Below are 24,711 nucleotides of genomic sequence, written 5' to 3'. Positions count from 1 at the left end.
CGCCATCACTTCGCCATCGCCATTACCTCGTCATCGCCATCACCTCGCCATCACCTCGCCATCACCTCACCATCACCTCGCCATCACCTCGCCAACGCCTCGCCATCACCTCGCCATCACCTCGCCATCACCTCGCCATCACCTCGCCATCACCTCGCCATCATCTCGCCATCACCTTGCCAACACCTCGCCATCACCTCGCCATCACCTCGCCATCACGATCACCATCACCTCGCCATCACCATCACCATCACCATCACCTCGCCATCACCTCGCCATCACCTCGCCATCACCATCACCTCGCCATCACCTCGCCATCACCTCACCATCACCTCACCATCACCATCACCTCGCCATCACCTCGCCATCACCTCGCCATCACCTCGCCATCACCTCGCCATCACCTCGCCATCACCTCACCATCACCATCACCTCGCCATCACCTCGCCATTACCTCGCCATCACCATCACCTCGCCATCACCTCGCCATCACCTCGCCATCACCATCACCTCGCCATCACCTCCCATCACCTCGCCATCACCTCGCCATCACCTCGCCATCACCTCGCCATCACCTCGCCATCACCACACCATCACCTCACCATCACCACACCATTACCACACCATCACCTCACCATCACCTCACCATCACCTCGCCATCACCACACCATCACCACACCATCACCATCACCTCACCATCACCTCACCATCACCTCGCCATCACCTCGCCATCACCTCGCCATCACTTCGCCATCGCCATCACCTCACCATCACCTCACCATCACCTCGCCATCACCTCGCCATCACTTCGCCATCGCCATTACCTCGTCATCGCCATCACCTCGCCATCACCTCGCCATCACCTCACCATCACCTCGCCATCACCTCGCCAACGCCTCGCCATCACCTCGCCATCACCTCGCCATCACCTAGCCATCACCTCGCCATCATCTCGCCATCACCTTGCCAACACCTCGCCATCACCTCGCCATCACCTCGCCATCACCATCACCTCGCCATCACCTCGCCATCACTTCGCCATCGCCATCACCTCGTCATCACCATCACCTCGCCATCACCTCGCCATCACCTCGTCATCACCTCGCCATCACCTCGCCAACACCCTGCCATCACCTCGCCATCACCTCGCCATCACCATCACCTCACCATCACCTCATCATCACCTCGCCATCACCTCACCATCACCTCGCCATCACCTGGCCAACACCTCGCCATCACCATCACCTCGCCATCACCTCGCCATCACCATCACCTCGCCATCACCTCCATCACCTCGCCATCACCATCACCTCGCCATCACCTCCATCACCTCACCATCACCATCAACTCGCCATCACCTCCATCACCTCACCATCACCTCACCTCACCATCACCTCGCCATCACCATCACCTCGCCATCACCTCGCCATCACCTCGCCATCATCTCGCCATCACCATCACCTCGCCATCACCATCACCATCACCTCGCCATTACCTCGCCATCACCTCGCCATCACCTCGCCATCACCTCGCCATCACCATCACCATCACCTCACCATCACCATCACCATCACCTCGCCATCACCATCACCTTGCCATCACCTCGCCATCACCTCGCCATCACCTCGCCATCACGATCACCATCACCTCGCCATCACCATCACCATTACCATCACCTCGCCATCACCATCACCATCACCTCGCCATCACCATCACCTCGCCATCACCTCGCCATCGCCATCACCTCGCCATCACCTGGCCAACACCTCGCCATCACCATCACCTCGCCATCACCTCGCCATCACCATGCGATCACCATCACCCCGCCATCACCCCACCATCACCTCGCCATCACCTCGCCATCACCTCGCCATCACCTCGCCATCACCTCGCCAACACCTCGCCATCACCTCGCCATCACCTTGCCAACACCTCGCCATCACCATCACCTCGCCATCACCTCGCCATCACCTCGCCATCACCTCGCCAACACCTCGCCATCACCATCACCTCGCCATCACCTCGCCATCACCTCGCCATCACCTCGCCATCACCTCGCCATCACCTTGCCAACACCTCGCCATCACCATCACCTCGCCATCACCTCCATCACCTCGCCATCACCACACCATCACCATCACCTCACCATCATCATCACCTCACCATCACCTCACCATCACCATCACCTCGCCATCACCTCACCATCACCTCGCCATCACCATCACCTCGCCATCACCTCGCCATCACCTCGCCATCACCATCACCATCACCTCGCCATCACCTCGCCATCACCTCGCCATCACCATCACCTCGCCATCACCATCACCATCACCTCGCCATCACCTCGCCATCACCTGGCCAACACCTCGCCATCACCATCACCTCGCCATCACCATCACCTCGCCATCACCATCACCTCGCCATCACCATCACCTCGCCATCACCTCGCCATCACCTCGCCATCACCTCGCCATCACCATCACCTCGCCATCACCATCACCTCGCCATCACCTCGCCATCACCTCGCCATCACCATCACCTCGCCATCACCTCGCCATCACCTCGCCATCACCATCACCTCGCCATCACCTCGCCATCACCTCGCCATCACCATCACCTCGCCATCACCATCACCTCGCCATCACCTCGCCATCACCTCGCCATCACCTCGCCATCACCATCACCTCGCCATCACCTCGCCATCACCTCGCCATCACCTCGCCATCACCTCGCCATCACCATCACCTCGCCATCGCCTCACCATCACCATCACCTCGCCATCACCTCCATCACCTCGCCTTCACCATCATCTCGCCATCGCCTCACCATCACCATCACCTCGCCATCACCTCCATCACCTCGCCATCACCATCACCTCGTCATCACCTCGCCATCACCTCGCCATCACCTGGCCAACACCTCGCCATCACCATCACCTCGCCATCACCATCACCTCGCCATCACCATCACCTCGCCATCACCATCACCTCGCCATCACCATCACCTCGCCATCACCATCACCTCGCCATCACCATTACCTCGCCATCACCATCACCTCGCCATCACCTCGCCATCACCTCGCCATCACCTCGCCATCACCATCACCTCGCCATCACCTCGCCATCACCTCGCCATCATCTCGCCATCACCATCACCTCGCCATCGCCATCACCTCGCCATCACCTCGCCATCACCTCGCCATCACCTCGCCATCACCTCGCCATCACCATCACCTCGCCATCGCCTCACCATCACCATCACCTCGCCATCACCTCCATCACCTCGCCATCACCATCACCTCGCCATCGCCTCACCATCACCATCACCTCGCCATCACCTCCATCACCTCGCCATCACCATCACCTCGCCATCACCATCACCTCGCCATCACCTCGCCATCACCTCGCCATCACCTGGCCAACACCTCGCCATCACCATCACCTCGCCATCACCATCACCTCGCCATCACCTCGCCATCACCTCGCCATCACCATCACCTCGCCATCACCATCACCTCGCCATCACCATCACCTCGCCATCACCTCGCCATCACCTCGCCATCACCTCGCCATCACCATCACCTCGCCATCACCTCGCCATCACCTCGCCATCACCTCGCCATCACCTCGCCATCACCTCGCCATCACCATCACCTCGCCATCACCTCGCCATCACCTCGCCATCACCTCGCCATCGCCTCACCATCACCATCACCTCGCCATCACCTCGCCATATTCTCACCATCACCTCGCCATCACCTCTCCATCGCCTCACCATCACCATCACCTCGCCATCACCTCGCCATCACCTCGCCATCACCTCGCCAGCACCTCGCCATCACCTCGCCATCGCCTCACCATCACCATCACCTCGCCATCACCTCGCCATCACCTCGCCATCACCATCACCTCGCCATCACCATCACCTCGCCATCACCATCACCTCGCCATCACTTCGCCATCACTTCGCCATCACCTCGCCATCACCTCGCCATCACCTCGCCATCACCATCACCTCGCCATCACCTCGCCATCACCTCGCCATCACCTCGCCATCACCTCGCCATCACCATCACCTCGCCATCGCCTCACCATCACCATCACCTCGCCATCACCTCCATCACCTCGCCATCACCATCACCTTGCCATCGCCTCACCATCACCATCACCTCGCCATCACCTCCATCACCTCGCCATCACCATCACCTCGCCATCACCATCACCTCGCCATCACCTCGCCATCACCTCGCCATCACCTCGCCATCACCTTGCCATCACCATCACCTCGCCATCACCATCACCATCACCTCGCCATCACCTCGCCATCACCTGGCCAACACCTCGCCATCACCATCACCTCGCCATCACCATCACCTCGCCATCACCATCACCTCGCCATCACCTCGCCATCACCATCACCTCGCCATCACCATCACCTCGCCATCACCATCACCTCGCCATCACCATCATCTCGCCATCACCTCGCCATCACCTCGCCATCACCTCGCCATCACCATCACCTCGCCATCACCTCGCCATCACCTCGCCATCACCATCACCTCGCCATCACCTCGCCATCACCTCGCCATCACCTCGCCATCACCTCGCCATCACCATCACCTCGCCATCACCTCGCCATCACCTCGCCATCACCTCGCCATCACCTCGCCATCACCTCGCCATCGCCTCACCATCACCATCACCTCGCCATCACCTCGCCATCGCCTCACCATCACCATCACCTCGCCATCACCTCGCCATCGCCTCACCATCACCATCACCTCGCCATCACCTCGCCATCACCTTGCCATCACCTCGCCATCACCTCGCCATCGCCTCACCATCACCATCACCTCGCCATCACCTCGCCATCGCCTCACCATCACCATCACCTCGCCATCACCTCACCATCACCTCGCCATCACCTCGCCATCACCTCGCCATCGCCTCACCATCACCATCACCTCGCCATCACCTCGCCATCGCCTCACCATCACCATCACCTCGCCATCACCTCGCCATCACCTCGCCATCACCTCGCCATCACCTCGCCATCACCTTGCCATCACCTCGCCATCACCTCGCCATCGCCTCACCATCACCATCACCTCGCCATCGCCTCGCCATCACCATCACCTCGCCATCACCATCACCTCGCCATCACCTCGCCATCACCTCGCCATCACCTCGCCATCACCTCGCCATCACCTCGCCATCACCTCGCCATCACCATCACCTCGCCATCACCTCGCCATCACCTCGCCATCACTTCGCCATCACCATCACCTCGCCATCACCTCCATCACCTCGCCATCACCATCACCTCGCCATCGCCTCACCATCACCATCACCTCGCCATCACCTCCATCACCTCGCCATCACCATCACCTCGCCATCACCATCACCTCGCCATCACCTCGCCATCACCTCGCCATCACCTCGCCATCACCTTGCCATCACCATCACCTCGCCATCACCATCACCATCACCTCGCCATCACCTCGCCATCACCTGGCCAACACCTCGCCATCACCATCACCTCGCCATCACCATCACCTCGCCATCACCATCACCTCGCCATCACCTCGCCATCACCATCACCTCGCCATCACCATCACCTCGCCATCACCATCACCTCGCCATCACCTCGCCATCACCTCGCCATCACCTCGCCATCACCTCACCATCACCTCGCCATCACCTCGCCATCACCTCGCCATCACCATCACCTCGCCATCACCTCGCCATCACCTCGCCATCACCTCGCCATCACCTCGCCATCACCATCACCTCGCCATCACCTCGCCATCACCTCGCCATCACCTCGCCATCACCTCGCCATCACCATCACCTCGCCATCACCATCACCTCGCCATCACCTCGCCATCACCTCGCCATCACCTCGTCATCACCTCGCCATCACCTCGCCATCACCTCGCCATCACCTCGCCATCACCTCACCATCACCATCACCTCGCCATCACCTCGCCATCGCCTCACCATCACCATCACCTCGCCATCACCTCGCCATCGCCTCACCATCACCATCACCTCACCATCACATCGCCATCACCTCGCCATCGCCTCACCATCACCATCACCTCGCCATCACCTCGCCATCACCTCGCCATCACCTCGCCATCACCTCGCCATCACCTCGCCATCACCTCGCCATCGCCTCACCATCACCATCACCTCGCCATCACCTCGCCATCACCATCACGTCGCCATCACCTCGCCATCACCATCACCTCGCCATCACCTCGCCATCACCATCACCTCGCCATCACCTCGCCATCACCTCACCGCTTCATCACGCCAGGCAGCACGTTTAAAGTACAGCCACGCTCAGTGCTCCCAGCCCAGGGCTGCAGTAAAGGAAACCTCGCCCTGAAAGGCATGAAGACTACAGGCCTCATGCGCCCTTTGGACGCTGCGGAGGCTCCGGTGTGATGTCCTGTTTCCCTGCTCTGGCCGCAGGAGGGGCAGTTACATTACCCCTCTGGTTTGGTAGGCGATGGCAGTGGTGGTCAGTGCCAATGCTGCACAGAAGAGGTTGGCCATCCAATGCAGAAAGAGGGTGAATCATCTCATCTGTGCCTCCAGGGTAAGGTAACCACCTTTTCACTCTAAACTCACACACTCAAGCCCGTCTCACATTCACTGGCATCTCACTCACTGCCAGCTCAAGGGACATCACCACTCACTCTCTCACACACACCCTCACATCTCCATCTGGCCTCATCTCCTCTGGAGACTGCCTCCTCAGCCCTCACCCTCTTGAGGCCACTTGCACAGATCAACATGTGCCCCCCAAACACACCCTGGGATACCCTCCGCCCCCAGTACAGCCCTCGCCCTGCAGCCTCTTCCCTTGCCTGAGGCCATTCTCCCCTTTCCCCAGGCCAAGCCCTCACCCTGTAGCCTTTGAAAAGCCTCCCCTGCCTTTCAGCTGGCCTGGTGGGTAGAGACCTGCCCGTGACCCCCCTAAAAGTGCTGTGGTTTTGTCTGTGAATCCTGGCGCTGAGACTGCGAGTGCTGCCCGAAGGTCGGCAAACAGAAGTCCCGAGGGAAATGCAGCTCACCCGGTGCACGCCTTATATTTGCTGTTGTGAAACACGTTGGAGTGTTTTCCCGCCAATGTGGACGGACAATCCTGCGGGAGGGATGATTCCGGGGAGCTGGTCTGATAATGATATGCTGATGTATTCCAGTGAGGTTCCCAATGTCCGATGGTGGGGAATGCAGCCTGTCATTGGTGGGCTGAGTGGACAATAGCAGCTAGTTTCACACTGTCATGAAACCGATTTTTGGCCTTCTCGCTACATTGTCCACTCACACCACCAAACACGCCCGACGCTGGTAGGCACGGAAAATCCCGGCCATTGTCACTGGGCTAGTAATCCAGAAACCCAGGGTAACGCTCTGGGACCTGGGTTCAAATCCACCTTATCTACCTGCCCTGCTACCTTCAGGGATCTGTGGATATGCACACCAAGGTCCCTCTGATCTTCAGTACTTTGCAGGGTCCTACCATTCATACTGTAATCCCTTGTCTTGTTAGCCCTCCCCAAGTGCATTACCGCACACTTTTCTGGGTTGAATTCCATGTGCCACTGCTCTACCCACCTGACCAGTCCATTGATATCCTCCTGCAGTTTACAGCTATCCTCCTCACTATTTACCACTCTACCAATTTTCGTGTCATCAACAAACTTCTTGATCATACCCCCTACATTTAAGTCCATATCATTTATGTACACCACAAACAGCAAGGGCCCCAGCACCGAGCCCTGTGGAACCCCACTGGAAACAGACTTTCAGTCACAGAAACATCCCTCTACCATCACCCTCTGCTTCCTGCCTCTCAGCCAATTTTGGATCCAACGTGCCACTTTGCCTTGGATTCCATGGGCTTTTACTTTCTTGACCAGTCTGCCATGAGGGACCTTATCAAAAGCCTTCCTAAAGTCCATGTAGACCACATCAAATGCATTACCCTCATCAACACTCCTGGTTATCTCCTCAAAAAATTCGATCAAATTTGTCAAACTCGACCTTCCCTTAACAAATCCATGCTGACTAACCCTGATTAATCCATGTCTCTCCAAGTGCAGATATATTCTGTCCCTCAGAATTCTTTCTAGTAACTTCCCCACTATCGAGGTTAGACTGACTGGCCTGTAATTTCCTGGTCTGCCCCTTCCTCCCTTTTTTAATAATGGGACAACGTTAGCAGCCCTCGGGGATGAGGTTTCATGTTCGTGTTTAAAAACTTTAATAAAGTTTCAGTGTTTCTTATTACCATGTCCCATTTTGTGTGACATTGTCACATGAGGGGGACATGTTAATAATGTTTTTATTTTTCTATTTGTAGAGTTTTTTTACCCTGTCACTAATCTCCCTGAAGCAACAGCTAGTCTCAGGGAGCAGAGCGCTCTCTCGTGCGGACTCTGACAGTTGGGGATTCCCTCCCCCCACCCCACACAGGAACCACATCGCGCTTCCCATCGGGCAGCCCGCTGGGGGGGGCTTAATTGGCCCACCCACTCAAAATGGCGGCGGGCTCTGTTTCGGCGATCGGCTGCCCACCCGCCAAGGGCAAAATTCTGCCCATTAAATCTATTTCTTTCTTCACTGATTGTGTCAGAGCCGCTAAGTATTTCCAGTACTTTCTGTCTCTATTGTTTTAGGTGGCAGGGCAGATTGAATAAATCAGACAGTATCCTGGGCTTTATTAATAGGGGCACAGGAAACAAGAGCTGGGAGGTTATGTTGAGCTTGTTAGAAACGACCTCGGCCTCAGCCGGAGTATTGTGTCCAGTCTCGAGTGCCGCACTTTAGGAAGGATGTGAAGGTATTGGAGAAACTGCAGAGAAGATTCACGAGAATCTTTCCAGGGATGAGGGACTTCAGTTATGAAGATGGATTAGAGAAGTTGGGATTGTTTTCCTTGGAGAGGAGAAGGCTGAGAGAAGATTTGATAGAGGTGTTCAAAATCATTGGGGGACTGGACAGAGTAGAGAGGGAGAAGCTGTTTCCATTGGTGGAAGGATCGAGAAGCAGAGGGCACAGATTTCAGGGAATTAGCAAAAGGAGCAATGGAGACATGAGGAGAAACTTTATCACATATCAAGTGATTAGGGTCTGGAATGCACTGCCTGAGAGTGTGGGGGAGACAGGGTCAATCGAGTGGTTAGGGTCTGGAATGCACTGACAGAGTGTGGGGGAGACAGGGTCAATTGAGTGGTTAGGGTCTGGAATGCACTGTCTGAGAGCGTGGGGGAGACAGGGTCAATCGAGTGGTTAGGGTCTGGAATGCACTGACAGAGTGTGGGGGAGACAGGGTCAATCGAGTGGTTAGGGTCTGGAATGTACTGTCTGAGAGTGTGGGGGAGACAGGGTCAATCGAGTGTTTAGGATCTGGAATGCACTGTCTGAGAATGTGGTGGAGACAGGGTCAATCGAGTGGTTAGGATCTGGAATGCACTGTCTGAGAGTGTGGGGGAGACAGGGTCAATCGAGTGGTTAGGGTCTGGAACACACTGTCTGAGAGTATGGGGGAGACAGGGTCAATCGAGTAGTTAGGGTCTGGAACACTGTCTGAGAGTGTGGGGGAGACAGGATCAATCGAGTGGTTAGGGTCTGGAATGCACTGTCTGAGAGTGTGGGGGAGACAGGGTCAATCGAGTGGTTAGGGTCTGGAATGTACTGTCTGAGAGTGTGGGGGAGACAGGGTCAATCGAGTGGTTAGGGTCTGGAATGCACTGTCTGAGAGTGTGGGGGAGACAGCGTCAATCAAGTGGTTAGGGTCTGGGATGCACTGTCTGAGAGTGTGGGGGAGACAGGGTCAATTGAGTGGTTAGGGTCTGGAATGCACTGTCTGAGAATGTGGTGGAGACAGGGTCAATCGAGTGGTTAGGGTCTGAAATGCACTGTCTGAGAATGTGGTGGAGACAGGGTCAATCGAGTGGTTAGGATCTGGAATGCACTGTCTGAGAGTGTGGGGGAGACAGGGTCAATCGAGTGGTTAGGGTCTGGAATGCACTGTCTGAGAATATGGTGGAGACAGGGTCAATCGAGTGGTTAGGATCTGGAATGCACTGTCTGAGAGTGTGGGGGAGACAGGGTCAATCGAGTGGTTAGGATCTGGAATGCACTGTCTGAGAGTGTGGGGGAGACAGGGTCAATCGAGTGGTTAGGATCTGGAATGCACTGTCTGAGAGTGTGGGGGAGACAGGGTCAATCGAGTGGTTAGGGTCTGGAATGTACTGTCTGAGAGTGTGGGGGAGACAGGGTCAATCGAGGGTTTCAGAAGAGAATCAGAGCGCTATCTGAAATGGAAATACTTGCAGGGCTCTGGAGAAAAGGAGGGTGAGCGACACCAGCTGAATTGCTCTTGCCGAGCTGGTATGGACACAATGGGCTGAATGGCCTCCTGTTCTGTAACAATTCTATGATTCAATGACAACCATAAACGTTCCCCTGCCCACTGTTTTAGTCACCTCTCCAAAAACATAGAAACATAGGGCAGACACTGGGGGGGAAGTTCAGGAGCGGACACGTCTCTGAGTGGGGCTGTGCCACCATTTTACGTGATGTCCATCAGTAATCGCTATGCGCTCCCTGTGCGGGCAGGGGAGGTGGGAGGGGGGAGATTCCCCTATCTGGGGGTCTGCTCTTTCACACATACGCACACACTGATCTCCCGGAGGCTAAGCGCTGCCTCAGGGACATCGGCTTCACACTAAAAAATGCTCAAAACAGAAAAAAATATTTCCCTGACATGTTCCCTCATGGGGACACGTCACATGAGTTGGGACATGTCCATCACTTTGATTACACTTTTATTACATTTTTAAAACCCACATGAAACCTCATCCCGCCCGTGGATCAGGTTTGATGCTTTTTCTACTTCCTGCCAGGGCTCCCGGCCTGCCCGTTAACCTTAAGGTTGGACGGGCAGGTCCATTAATTACTTTGTCAATGGCCTCAATTGGCCATTGACAGGTCGGTGGGCGCAGAGCTGATTCGGCTGTGCCCCCGCCTTCCTGAAAATTTAAATGGGGCGCGGTGACGTTGGGAGTTCCGCCCGTCACCCCACGTCATTTTACACATCGGCAAGCGGGCCCCACCCCCTCCGCTCACCGACCGGGAAACCCTGGCCATAGAAAGTTAGAAAACACAAACAGGAGTAGGTCATTCAGCCCTTCGAGCCTGCTCCACCATTCAGTATGATCATGGCTGATCCTTTATCTCAACCCTGTACTCCCGCTCTCTCCCCATACCCCTTGATGTCTTTAGAGTCCAGAAATCTATTTCCTCCTTAAATATATTCAGTGACTTGACCTCCACAGCCTCTGTGGTGGAGAATTCTATAAGTTCACCACCCTCTGAGTGAAGAAGTTTCTCCTCATCTCTGTCCTAAATGGCCCACCCTGTATCCTGAGACTGTGACCCCTTGTTCTAGACCCCCACCAGCCAGAAGAAACATCATCCCTGCATCCAGCCTGTCCAGCCCTGTCAGAATTTTATATGTTTTAATGAGATCTCCTCTCATTCTCCTAAACTCCAGTGAATACTGGCCTAGTCAGCCCAATCTCTCCTCATACGACAATCCTGCCATCCCAGGAATCAGCCTGGTGAACCTTTGCTGAACTCCCTCTATGGCAAGTATATTTTTCTTTCTTGGATAAGGAGACCAAAACTGCACACAATACTCCAGGTGTGGCCTCACCAAGGCCCTGTACAGCTGCAGTAAGACATCCTGAGAAGCTGGGAAGAGTGTCCTCTGCAGTCACCATCATCGTGAAGTGGTCTGGGAAGAGCGTCTGCTGCAGTCACCATCATTGTGAAGTGGTCTGGGAAGAGTGTCTGCTGCAGTCACCATCACCCTGAAGTGGTCTGGGAAGAGCGTCTGCTGCAGTCACCATCACCCTGAAGCAGTCCAGGAAAAGCGTCCGCTGCAGTCACCATCATCGTGAAGCAGTCCGGGAAGAGCGTCCTCTGCAGTTACCGTCACCGAGTGAAAAAAACAAAGAGTGACATCACAGGAAAACCGTAAGTTTATTGGTTGGTAAGTAACTGCTAGTTTGAACTACTAAGTTGATTTCAGATTAAAGGTGATGACTGGGGCTCAGGATCGGAGGCCGAACACTTCAGCTTCAACTCAGCAGAGAGAGCGAGTTCCAGTTGATTTTAAAACGTGTATTTTGAATCTCTATTCTAACTTGCTTTCAGATTAAAGGTAAATAGGAGAAATATTTTACAGATTGATAAACTAATGACCAGTAGGAAATTTAAAAACAAATTGAAAAGCTAATTAAATAAAATAGAGATGCAGGGTCAGACGATGTATTGTAGCTGCATAATGTGGGAGCTGGAGGATCCCATTGTGGTTCCCAGTGACCACACCTGTAGCAAATGTTGGTTGTTCGAGGAACTCCGGCTCAGAGCTGATGAGCTGGAGTCTGAGCTTCGGACACTGTGACACATCAGGGAGGGGGAGAGTTACCTGGACGCTGTGTTTCAGGAGACAGTCACACCCCTTAGATTAACTACCTTAAATTTGGCCAGTGATCAGGGACAGGAGGGTGTGACTATGAGTGAGGGAGGTAGAGGGACCCAGGAAGTAGCATTGCAGGACCCTCAGTCCTTGTCCTTATCCAACAGGTTTGAGATTCTTGTCCCCTGTGTGGGTGAGAGCGGGGACTGTAGGGAGGATGAGCAAACTGACCATAGCACTATGGTACAGGGAGCCATTCAAGTGGGGGGAGAAAAGAGAAATGTAGTTGTAATCGGGGATAGTATAGTTAGGGGAATAGATACTGTTCTATGTAGCCAGGATCGAGAGTCCCGAAGGCTGTGTTGCCTACCTGGTGCCAGGGTTAAGGTTATCGCATCTGGGCTGCAGAGGAACTTGGAGTGGGAGGGGAAAGATCCAGTTGCCGTGGTCCACGTAGGTACCAACGATATAGGTAGAACAAGGAAAGAGGTTCTGCTGAGGGAATATGGGCAGCTAGTGGCTAAATTAAAAAGCAGAACCCAAAAGGTAATAATCTCCCGATTACTACCTGAGCCACGAGCTAATTGGCACAGGGTCAATAAGATTAAAGAGGTAAATGCGTGGCTCAAAGATTGGTGTGGGAGAAGTGGGTTCAAATTCACGGGACATTGGCACTAGTACTGAGGAAAGAGGGAACTATTCCATTTGGACAGGCTCCATTTGAATCAGGCTGGGATCAGTGTCCTGGCGAATCACATAACTAGGGTTGTAGACAGGGCTTTGCGCGTAGCATTCAGAATAAAACTAATGAGTTAACAACGCAAATAGAGATAAATAGATATGATGTGGTGGCGATTACTGAGATGTGGTTACAGGGAGAACAGGTTTGGGAGTTGAATATCTAAGGGTACTCAGTGTTCTGGAAGGATAGGCAGGAAGGAAAAGGAGGTGGTGTAGCTTTGTTAGTAAAGGAATGTATAGTGGGGAATGATATAGGCACTGGAGAGCAAGATATTGAGTCAGCCTGGGTAGAAATAAGAAATAGCAAGGGAAAGAAGTCCCTGGTGGGAGTAATCTATAGGCCCCCAAACAGTAGTTAAACAGTAGGGCACAGTATAAACCAGGAAATACTGGGAGCATGAAACAAAGGCACAGCAATAATCATGGGTGATTTTAATATGCATATAGACTGGACTAATCAAATTGGCAAGGGTAGCCTCGAGAGAGAGTTCATAGAGTGTATTAGAGATTGTTTCTTGGAGCAATATGTTGTGGAACCAACCAGGGAGCAGGCTATTCTGGATTTGGTTTTGTGTAATGAGATGAGATTAATTAATGATCTCAGAGTAAAGGATCCTCTAGGGAAGAGTGATCATAGCATGCTAGAATTTCAAGTTCAGTTTGAGAGCGAGAAACTTGAGTCCCACACTAGTGTTCTGGAGTTAAACAAAGGTAACTACATCAGCATGAGGGCAGATTTGGCCCTTGTGGACTGGGCAGGAAGACTACAAGGTAGGACAGTTGATGAACAGTGGCAGATATTTAAGGAGATATTCAATTTCTCCCAAGTAAAATATATCCCAAAGAGGAAGAAAGATGGTAAGAGGGGGAAAAAGCACCCATGGCTAAGCAAGGAAGTTAAAGATAACTTAAAAGCAAAAACTAAGGCATACCAAATTGCAAAGGTCAGTGGCAGGCTGGAAGATTGGGGAACTTTTAAAGGGTTACTAAAAAAATAATAAAAAGGACAAAGATAAATTATGAAAGAAAAGTAGGGCAAAATGTAAAAACTGATAGCAAAAGCTTCTACAAGTATATAAAAGGAAAGAGAGTAGCTAAAGTGAATGTTGGTCCCTTGGAGGATGAGGCTGGGGAGTTAATAGTGGGGAACGCAGAAATGGCAGAGACGCTTAATCAATATTTTGCCTCAGTTTTCACGGTGGAGGACACTGGTACTAACCCAATAGTAACAGGTAGTGCAGAGGGTTTAGAGAAGGAGGAACTTAGAACAATCACCATCACTAGAGAAAAAGTACTGAGCAAACTATTGGGATTAAAGGGTGACAAGTCCCCAGGACCTGATGGCCTACATCCCAGGGTCTTAAAGGAAGTGGCAGCAGAGATAGTGGATGCATTGGCTATAATATTCCAAAATTCCCTGGATTCTGGAAAGATTCCAATGGATTAGAAAAATGGTAATATAATGCCCTTATTCAAAAAGGGAGGGAGGGAGAAAGTAGGAAACTATAGACCAGTTAGTTTAACATCTGTCTTAGGGAAATTGTTGGAATCCATTATTAAGGAAGTAGTAATGGGGCATTTGGAAAGTCAAAATGCAATCCATCAGAGGTTTTATGAAGAGTAAATCGTGTTTGACTAATTTCTTTGAAGATGTGATAAGCAAAGTGGGTAATGGGGATCCTGTAGATGTAGGATATCTGGACTTCCAGAAGGCCTTTGATAATGTGCCGCACAAAAGATTAAAACACAAGGTAAGATCACACAGAGTAAAGGACAATATATTAGCTTGGATAGAGGATTGGCTAACCAACAGAAAGCAGAGAGTTGGGATAAATGGGTCTTTTTCTGGATGGCAAGCTGTAACTAGCGGGGTGCCACAGGGTTCGGTCCTTGGGCCCCAACTATTTACAATCTATATTAATGACTTGGATTCAGGGATAGAAGGTACTATAGCTAAATTTGCAGATGTCACCAAAATAGGTGAGAAAGTAAGTTGCAATGAAGAAGAAAGAAATTTACAAATGGATATGGACAGGTTAGGTGAATGTGCCAAAATTTGGCAGATGGAGTTTAAGGTGGATAAGTGTGAGGTTATCCATTTTGGTTGGAAGAATAAAAAGGCGACTTATTATTTAAATGGAGAGAAACTTCAGAATGCTTCAGTGCAGAGGGGTCTGGGTGTCCTCGTGAATGAATCGCTGAAAGCCAGTATGCAGGTACAGCAGGTAATAATGAAGGCAAATGGAATTTTGGCATTTATTGCGAAAGGAATTGAGTATAAAAATAGGGAAGTGTTGTTGCAACTGTACAAGGCATTGGTGAGACCGCACCTGGAGTACTGCGCACAGTTTTGGTCCCCTTACTTGAGGAAGGATGTAGTTGCACTGCATGCAGTTCAGAGGAGGTTCACTAGATTGATTCCAGAGATGCGGGGCTTGTCTTATGAAGAGAGATTGAGCAGTTTAGGCCTATACTCACTAGAGTTTAGAAGGATGAGAGGAGATCTAATTGAGGTATATAAGATGCTAAAGGGGATAGACAAAGTAGACGTGGAGCGGGTGTTTCCACTTGTGGGGCATTCTAGAATGCGAGGCCATAGTTTTAGGCTGAGGGGTGGTGGATTTAAATCAGAGATGAGGAGGAATTACTTTTCTCAAAGGGTTGTGAATCTGTGGAATTCACTACCTCAGAGTGCAGTGGATGCCGGGGCGCTGAATAAATTTAAGGAGGAGATAGACAGATTTTTAATTAGTAACGGGTTGAAAGGTTATGGGGAGAGGGCGGGAAATTGGAGTTGAGGCCGAAATGAGATCAGCCATGATCATATTGAATGGCGGGGCAGGCTCGAGGGGCTGAATGGCCTACTCCTGCTTCTAGTTCTTATATTCTCATATCCTTGTCCCTGTACTCAAGTCCTCTCGCAATGAAGGCCAACATACCATTTGCCTTCTTAACTGCTTGATGCACCTGCATGCTTGCTTTCAGTGATTGGTGTACAAGGACACCCAGGTCCCTTTGCACATCAACATTTCCCAATCTATCACTATTTAAATAATACTCTGCCATTCTGTCTTTCCTACTGAAGTGGATAACTTCACACTTACCCACATTAAACTGCATCTGCCATGTATTTACCCACTCACTCAACCTGTCCAAATCGCCTTGAAGCCTCTTAACCCCCTCCTCACCACTCACAATCCCACCTAGTTTCGTGTCATCAGCAAATTTGGAAATATTACATTTGGTTCCCTCATCCAAATCATTGATATATATTGTGAATAGCTGGGGCCCAAGCACTGATCCCTGTGGTACCCCAGTAGTCACCGCCTGCCATTCCAAAATAGACCCATTTATTCCTGCTCTCTGTTTCCTATCTGCTAACCAATTCTCAATCCATGCCAATATATTACCCCCAATCCCATGTGCTTTAATTTTACACACTAACCTCTTATGTGGGACTTTATCAAAAGTTTTCTGAAAATCCAAATACACCACATCCACTGGTTCTCCCTTATCTATTCTACTAGTTACATCCTCAAAAAACTCCAGTTGGTTTGTCAAACATGATTTCCCTTCATAAATCCAAGTTGACTTTGTCTAATCCCGTTGATATTTTCTAAGTGCCCTGTTATCACATCCTTTATAATAGTCTCTAGCATTTTCCCTACTACTGATGTTAGACTAACCAGTCTGTAATTCCCTGGGGGAATGGAGATGAGGTGGATATGGAGTTTTGGGGAGCTCTCTCTCCCCAGGTAGCCACAGTCTGTCCACAGTCTTTCAGCTGTCCTTAATACCCTGTTCTTTCTCGTGTCACCCTGCTGCAGGTTTTGATAAAGTGAACTTTGCATTTCCTCCAGGTCAAGGACTCCAGCCACTTGTGTTGACCCCAGCCCGTTCTTGGCAATATGGCAGCTCCTTTCTTTTATTCATTCACAGGATGTGGGCGTAACTTATTGGCCATCCCTAATTGCCCTTGTTCAGAGGGCATTTAAGAGTCAATCACTTTGCTGTGGGTCTGGAGTTACATGTAGGCCAGACCAGGTAAGGACAGCAGATTTCCTTCCCTAAAGGGCATTAGTGAACCAGATGGGTTTTTACAGCAATCGACAATGGTCATTAGACTTTTCTTTTTTAATTCCAGGTTTTTATTGAATTCAAACTCCACCATCTGCCATAGCAGGATTCGATCCCAGGTCCCCAGAGCATTACCCTGGGTCTCTGGATTACTAGCCCAGTGACAATACCGCAATGCACCACCTCCCCTCTCAGCTCCCATTCCAGTGCTCAGCTCCCTTGGCAATGTGGCAGCCGGCCTGATGTAGATGGTGCTGACCAGAGACATGGGATGGTGGGGGAGGGGAGGCCACAGGGCCCGGCACCCCAGAGAATCAGCGAAACCTGACAGGGTCACCACTGCCCGGGCCCTCTGCTCACTCTGACACAGTGTCAGTGTCCAACATGTCCACCATTTCCTTACTTTCATTGACAATGTCTCCATTATCAGTTTACAAAGGCCCATTGCTCCTGACCACCCAGATATTGTCAAATTTCTCCCGTTTGAATATCCCTGGCAAGCTTCCTCTCGATGTTGTCTTTTTATATCATTTCCTACCTTTGCAGCTCTTTCTTCCTTTTCCCATTCACCAGGATCTTTTTTTTAATTTCATTCATTCACCGGATGCGGACTTCGCTGACTGGGCCAGTATTTATTACCCATCCCTAATTGCCCTTGAGAAGGTGGTGGTGAGCTGCCTTCTTGAACCGCTGCAGTCCATGTGCTGTAGGTACACCCACAGTGCTGTTAGGGAGGGAGTTCCAGGATTTTGACCCAGCAACAGTGAAGGAACGATGATATATTTCCAAGTCAGGATGGTGATTGACTTGGAGGGGAACTTCCAGGTGGTGGTGTTCCCATCTATCTGCTGCCCTTGTCCTTCTAGATGGTAGTGGTCGTGGGTTTGGAAGGTGCTGTCTAAGGAGCCTTGGTGAATTCCTGCAGTGCATCTTGTAGATGGTACACACTGCTGTAACTGTGTGTCGGTGGTGGAGGGAGTGAATGTTTTTGGATGTGGTGCCAATCAAGCGGGCTGCTTTGTCCTGGACGGTGTCAAGCTTCTTGAGTGTTGTGGGAGCTGCACTCATCCAGGCAAGTGGGGAGTATTCCATCACACTCCTGGCTTGTGCCTTGTAGATGGTGGACAGGCTTTGGGGAGTCAGGAGGTGAGTTACTCATTGCAGGATTCCTAGCCTCTGACCTGCTCTTGTAGCCACAGTATTTATATGGCTAGTCCAGTACAGTTTCTGGTCAATGGTAACCCTCAGGATGTTGATATTGGGGGATTCAGTGATGGTAATGCCATTGAATGTCAAGGGGCGATGGTTGGGTTCTCTCTTGTTGGAGATGGTCATTACCTCGCACTTGTGTGGTGTGAATGTTACTTGCCACTTGTCAGCCCAAGCCTGGATATTGTCCAGGTCTTGCTGCATTTGGACATGGACTGTTTCAGTATCTGAGGATTTGCGAAAGGTGCTGAACATTGTGCAACCATCAGCGAACATCCCCACTTCTGACCTTATGATGGAAGGAAGGTCATTGATGAAGCAGCTGAAGATGGTTGGGCCGAGGACACTACCCTGAGGAACTCCTGCAGTGATGTCCTGGAGCTGAGCTGACTGACCTCCAACAACCACAACCATCTTCCTTTGTGCTAGGTATGACTCCAACCAGCAGAGAGTTTTCCCCCTGATTCCCATTGACTCCAGTTTTGCTAGGGCTCCTTGATGCCACACTCGGTCAAATGCAGCCTTGATGTCAAGGGCAGTCACTCTCACCTCACCTCGGGAGTTCAGCTCTTTTGTCCATGTTTGAACCAAGGCTGTAATGAGGTCAGGAGCTGAGTGCCCCTGGCAGAACCCAAACTGGGCGTCAGTGAGCAGGTTATTGCTAACCAAGTGCCGCTTGATAGCACTGTTGATGACCCCTTGCATCACTTTACTGATGATGGAGAGTAGACTGATGGGGCGGTAATTGGCCATGTTGGACTTGTCCTGCTTTTTGTGTACAGGACATACCTGGGCAATTTTCCACATAGCCGGGTAGATGCCAGTGTTGTAGCTGTACTGGAACAGCTTGGTTAGGGGCGCAGCAAGTTCTGGAGCACAGGTATTCAATACTATTGTCAGAATATTGTCAGGGCCCATAGCCTTTGCAGTATCCAGTGCCTTCAGCCGTTTCCTGATATCACATGGAGTGAATTGAATTGGCTGAAGACTGGCATCTGTGATGCTGGGGACCTCCAGGAGGAGGAGATCTGCACCTAGAGTTTCTGCATTTCTGTTTGCTTTTTCTTTGGGTTGTGCTGCCTCGTTAGTTTCTGTGGCTGTTTATTAGACTAGCAGAATTCATGCTCTTTATAGTTATTAATGGTTTCTGTATCACGCTAAACTCTTTCTTTCCTCCCCTTCCCTGATCCTCGGTCATGTTACTCATTAACAGATTTACCCAGTTTACTGTGGACAGTCTCTGTCTCATCCCATTAAATTCAGTCTCACCTAAAGCTAGAATCTTAGTAACTGTTTCACCTTTTTCTCAATCAAACACCACGTTGAGCTCAATCCCAGTGTGATAGACCAATTTACCCTTTCTGCAAAAATCCTGGTTCAGCCCATTTCAGGTGGAGCCTATCCCAATAGCGCAGCTTCTCCCTGTTCCAGTTCTGGTCCCAGTATCCCATGATCCAGTTCCACCCCATCCTTCAGCGACATTTTCACTTCCCTAACCCTAGCTCTCCCACTGACACTGCACATAGATCACCCAACAATTCAGAGACTCCAACACTGAGATCCTGTCTGTTTATTTAGTTTCCAGTTTGTTGGGATTCCCAAAAAGCTCCTCTTGCCGAATCTTCCTGATGCTGTTGGTCCCAGCATGGATCAGAATAATGGGATCCACCCCCATCCTCTCCAATATCTTTCTGACCTGCTTCGAGATGCCTCATCACCTGACAAACCCTGTGGAAGCCTCAATGCAGCTAATACAGGATGTAATGCCCAGAGAGCCGGTGCAGAGACGATGGGCTGAATGGCCTCCTTCTATACTGTAATAATTCTGTGACTGTGTGTGATGTAATGTGTGCGGAGGTGATGTGAGGGTTCAGCTAATTTTCTCCCCTGTTACAGGGCCGCATTTTGTTGCCGTCAACAATAAGAATGAGATCCTGGTGACAGATTTCCACAATCACTCAGTCAAGGTGAGTCCAGGGTCGAGTGTTGCATGTTCCCCGAATCCCCGCTTTCCACTCCAACTGCGAGAAACAGGCTGAGCTCCCGACAGGCAGCTGGACAGGCTGTGGCTCCAGGGCTGGCCTCTCCTGCCAGATTTCGGGTGGTTGGGTTGGGACAGCCTGTCCTGGAGGACGGGCTCCTGATTGGCTGATTATTGGGTGGGAGGTTGAGGGCTGTGACTGACATTGTGGTGACCTGTCCAGGTATATAACTCGGAAGGTGAATTCCTCTTCAAGTTTGGATCTCATGGCGAGGGGAACGGACAATTCAACGCTCCGACGGGAGTGGCTGCCGACACCAATGGGAACATTATCATCGCTGACTGGGGAAACAGCCGGATACAGGTGAGAATGTTGGAAAAACAGGATTTACTCTGTATCTAACCCCGTGCTGTACCTGTCCTGGGAGTGTTTGATGGGGACAGTGTAGAGGGAGCTTTACTCTATATCTAACCTTGTGCTGTACCTTCCTGGGAATGTTTGATGGGGACAGTGTAGAGGGAGCTTTACTCTGTATCTAACCCCACGTTGTACCTGCCCTGGGAGTGTTTGATGGGGACAGTGTAGAGGGAGCTTTACTCTGTATCTAACCCCACGCTGTACCTGCCCTGGGAGTGTTTGATGGGGACAGTGTAGAGGGAGCTTTACTCTGTATCTAACCCCACGCTGTACCTGCCCTGGGAGTGTTCGATGGGGACAGTGTAGAAGGAGATTTACTCTGTATCTAACCCTGTGCTGTACCTGTCCTGGGAGTGTTTGATGGGGACAGTGTAGAGGGAGCTTTACTCTGTATCTAACCCTGTGCTGTACCTGTCCTGGGAGTGTTTGATGGGGACAGTGTAGAGAGTTGAGCTCCTAGCTCTTGCATTATCTGTCGGTTTCCTATGTGGACATCTACCCTTGTCTCTGACCTTCTCTCTCTCTCTGTTTGTGCCTTTCTCTCTCTCTCTCTCTCTCTCTCCAGGTGTTTGACAGCTCAGGATCTTTTCTCTCCTACATTAACACCTCTGCTGATCCCCTGTATGGACCCCAAGGTCTGGCATTGACCTCAGATGGACATGTAGCAGTGGCAGACTCAGGCAATCACTGCTTCAAGATTTACCGCTACTTGCAGTGAAGGAAGGTTCCAGAACTCCGCCGGAGGATCCATGGAATCGCTTTATTTCCTGTGCAATTGCGTCCAGTGAAGGACAAGTGATGCTTTTGGGTTTGTGTTTTTGTTGTAAATACAGAGAGAAGCAACGTCTAACCGAGGCCCAAGGTCAGAGTTCACCAAGGAGTGTCCGCACTCTCATTGGCCAGAAACAGACATGACTCAGCACCAAAGCTGGATAAGTGGGCCCAGCGAAGGAATCCAGCCTCTCACAAACCAGGATCCCTCTCACATGAAGATTGGACCCTCTGAGTGGAAAATGGACCAATTATAACCTTGCATGTCACCATCGTGCTGACTCCCAGAACCTCAGCCCTGTCTCCACTGGGGCTGAACTGGTAACAGTGGTAAGGGCAGGTGAGAGTCTGGTGTGGGACCCATACCCAGTGAGAGTCAGTGTGTGTGGGACCCGTACCCGAGTGAGAGTCAGTGTGTGTGGGACCCGTACCCCAGTGAGAGTCAGTGTGTGTGGGACCTGTACCCCAGTGAGACAGTGTGTGTGGGACCCGTACCCGAGTGAGAGTCAGTGTGTGTGGGACCCGTACCCCAGTGAGAGTCAGTGTGTGTGGGACCCATACCCAGTGAGAGTCAGTGTGTGTGGGACCCGTACCCGAGTGTGAGTCAGTGTGTGTGGGACCCATACCCCAGTGAGAGTCAGTGTGTGTGGGACCCGTACCCAGTGAGAGTCAGTGTGTGTGGGACCCGTACCCCAGTGAGAGTCAGTGTGTGTGGGACCCGTACCCGAGTGAGAGTCAGTGTGTGTGGGACCAGTACCCCAGTGAGAGTCAGTGTGTGTGGGACACATACCCCAGTGAGAGTCAGTGTGTGTGGGTCCCATACCCCAGTGAGAGTTAGTGTGCGTGGGACCCATACCCCAGTGAGAGTCAGTGTGTGTGGGTCCCATACCCCAGTGAGAGTCAGCGTGCGTGGGACCCGTACCCCAGTGAGAGTCAGTGTGTGTGGGACCCGTACCCCAGTGAGAGTCAGTGTGTGTGGGACCTGTACCCCAGTGAGACAGTGTGTCTGGGACCCGTACCCCAGTGAGAGTCAGTGTGTGTGGGACCCGTACCCGAGTGAGAGTCAGTGTGTGTGGGACCCGTACCCCAGTGAGAGTCAGTGTGTGTGGGACCTGTACCCCAGTGAGAGTCAGTGTGTGTGGGACCCGTACCCCAGTGAGAGTCAGTGTGTGTGGGACCTGTACCCCAGTGAGAGTCAGTGTTTGTGGGACCTGTAACCCAGTGAGAGTCAGTGTGTGTGGGACACGTACCCCAGTGAGAGTCAGTGTGTGTGGGACCCATACTCCAGTGAGTGTCAGTGTGTGTGGGACCCGTACCCCAGTGAGAGTCAGTGTGTGTGGGACCCGTACCCCAGTGTGAGTCAGTGTGTGTGGGACCCGTACCCGAGTGAGAGTCAGTGTGTGTGGGACCCATACCCCAGTGAGAGTCAGTGTGTGTGGGACCCGTACCCAGTGAGAGTCAGTGTGTGTGGGACCCGTACCCCAGTGAGAGTCAGTGTGTGTGGGACCCGTACCCGAGTGAGAGTCAGTGTGTGTGGGACCAGTACCCCAGTGAGAGTCAGTGTGTGTGGGACACATACCCCAGTGAGAGTCAGTGTGTGTGGGTCCCATACCCCAGTGAGAGTTAGTGTGCGTGGGACCCATACCCCAGTGAGAGTCAGTGTGTGTGGGTCCCGTACCCCAGTGAGAGTCAGTGTGTGTGGGACCCGTACCCCAGTGAGAGTCAGCGTGCGTGGGACCCGTACCCCAGTGAGAGTCATTGTGTGTGGGACCCGTACCCCAGTGAGAGTCAGTGTGTGTGGGACCTGTACCCCAGTGAGACAGTGTGTCTGGGACCCGTACCCCAGTGAGAGTCAGTGTGTGTGGGACCCGTACCCCAGTGAGAGTCAGTGTGTGTGGGACCCGTACCCCAGTGAGAGTCAGTGTGTGTGGGACCTGTACCCCAGTGAGAGTCAGTGTGTGTGGGACCCGTACCCCAGTGAGAGTCAGTGTGTGTGGGACCTGTACCCCAGTGAGAGTCAGTGTTTGTGGGACCTGTAACCCAGTGAGAGTCAGTGTGTGTGGGACACGTACCCCAGTGAGAGTCAGTGTGTGTGGGACCCATACTCCAGTGAGTGTCAGTGTGTGTGGGACCCGTACCCCAGTGAGAGTCAGTGTGTGTGGGACCCGTACCCCAGTGTGAGTCAGTGTGTGTGGGACCCGTACTCCAGTGAGAGTCAGTGTGTGTGGGACCCGTACCCCAGTGAGAGTCAGTGTGTGTGGGACCTGTACCCCAGTGAGAGTCAGTGTGTGTGGGACCCGTACCCCAGTGAGAGTCAGTGTGTGTGGGACCCGTACCCCAGTGAGAGTCAGTGTGTGTGGGACCTGTACCCCAGTGAGAGTCAGTGTGTGTGTGGGACCCGTACCCCAGTGAGAGTCAGTGTGTGTGTGACCCGTACCCCAGTGAGAGTCAGTGTGTGTGGGACCCGTACCCCAGTGAGAGTCAGTGTGTGTGGGACCCGTACCCCAGTGAGAGTCATTGTGTGCGGTACCCAAATCTCTGGGGTGGATTCTGTGTGCTTGGATCAATGATTTGGTGATGTTTTATTACAGGACTCAATGCTTTAAAAGGCAGTCACTGCATTAGCTGATTATATTCTGCACAGGGGCACATATTTATATGTAGGAAATCAACATACGAACATTAGAAATAGGAGCAGAAGGAGGCCATTTGGCCCCTCGATGCCTGCTCCACCATTGAATACGGTCATAGCTGATTGGTTTGTGCTGCTAATTGCACATTCCCGTCTACCCTGATAACATTTGATTCCCTTGCTGAACAAGAAGCTTCTACCTCTGCCTTCGAAATATTCAACGATCATTGACATTTTGATATCCTCCCAATCGCTGAAATGCACCTTGAGTTAAATATTGATACAAGATTGAGGTTGCAAAACTTTTCTGCACAAGGGTTTAATCCAGGCTCAGTACTGAGGGAGTGCTGCACTGTCAGAGGGTCAGTACTGAGGGAG

At 52.0% G+C, this 24,711-nt stretch overlaps 1 protein-coding gene across 1 annotated transcript in view; it reads left to right on the top strand.

Annotated features, from left to right (window-relative positions):
* Nucleotides 1–24,431, top strand: part of LOC144682523 (tripartite motif-containing protein 2-like) — a 73,953-nt gene extending 49,522 nt beyond the window's left edge. The window contains exons 9-12 of the mRNA XM_078544915.1: nucleotides 20,428–20,498; nucleotides 20,736–20,876; nucleotides 21,496–23,099; nucleotides 23,657–24,431. Coding sequence (XP_078401041.1) covers nucleotides 20,428–20,498; nucleotides 20,736–20,876; nucleotides 21,496–21,648 — 365 coding nt within the window. The 3' untranslated portion in view covers nucleotides 21,649–23,099; nucleotides 23,657–24,431. The remainder of the gene's footprint in view (nucleotides 1–20,427; nucleotides 20,499–20,735; nucleotides 20,877–21,495; nucleotides 23,100–23,656) is intronic.
* The last annotated feature ends 280 nt before the right edge of the window (nucleotides 24,432–24,711 follow it).

Source organism: Cetorhinus maximus, chromosome 7 (genome assembly GCF_964194155.1).
Source record: "Cetorhinus maximus chromosome 7, sCetMax3.hap1.1, whole genome shotgun sequence".
NCBI classification, from domain to species: domain Eukaryota; kingdom Metazoa; phylum Chordata; class Chondrichthyes; order Lamniformes; family Cetorhinidae; genus Cetorhinus; species Cetorhinus maximus.
This window is presented reverse-complemented; position numbering and strand designations above follow the sequence as displayed.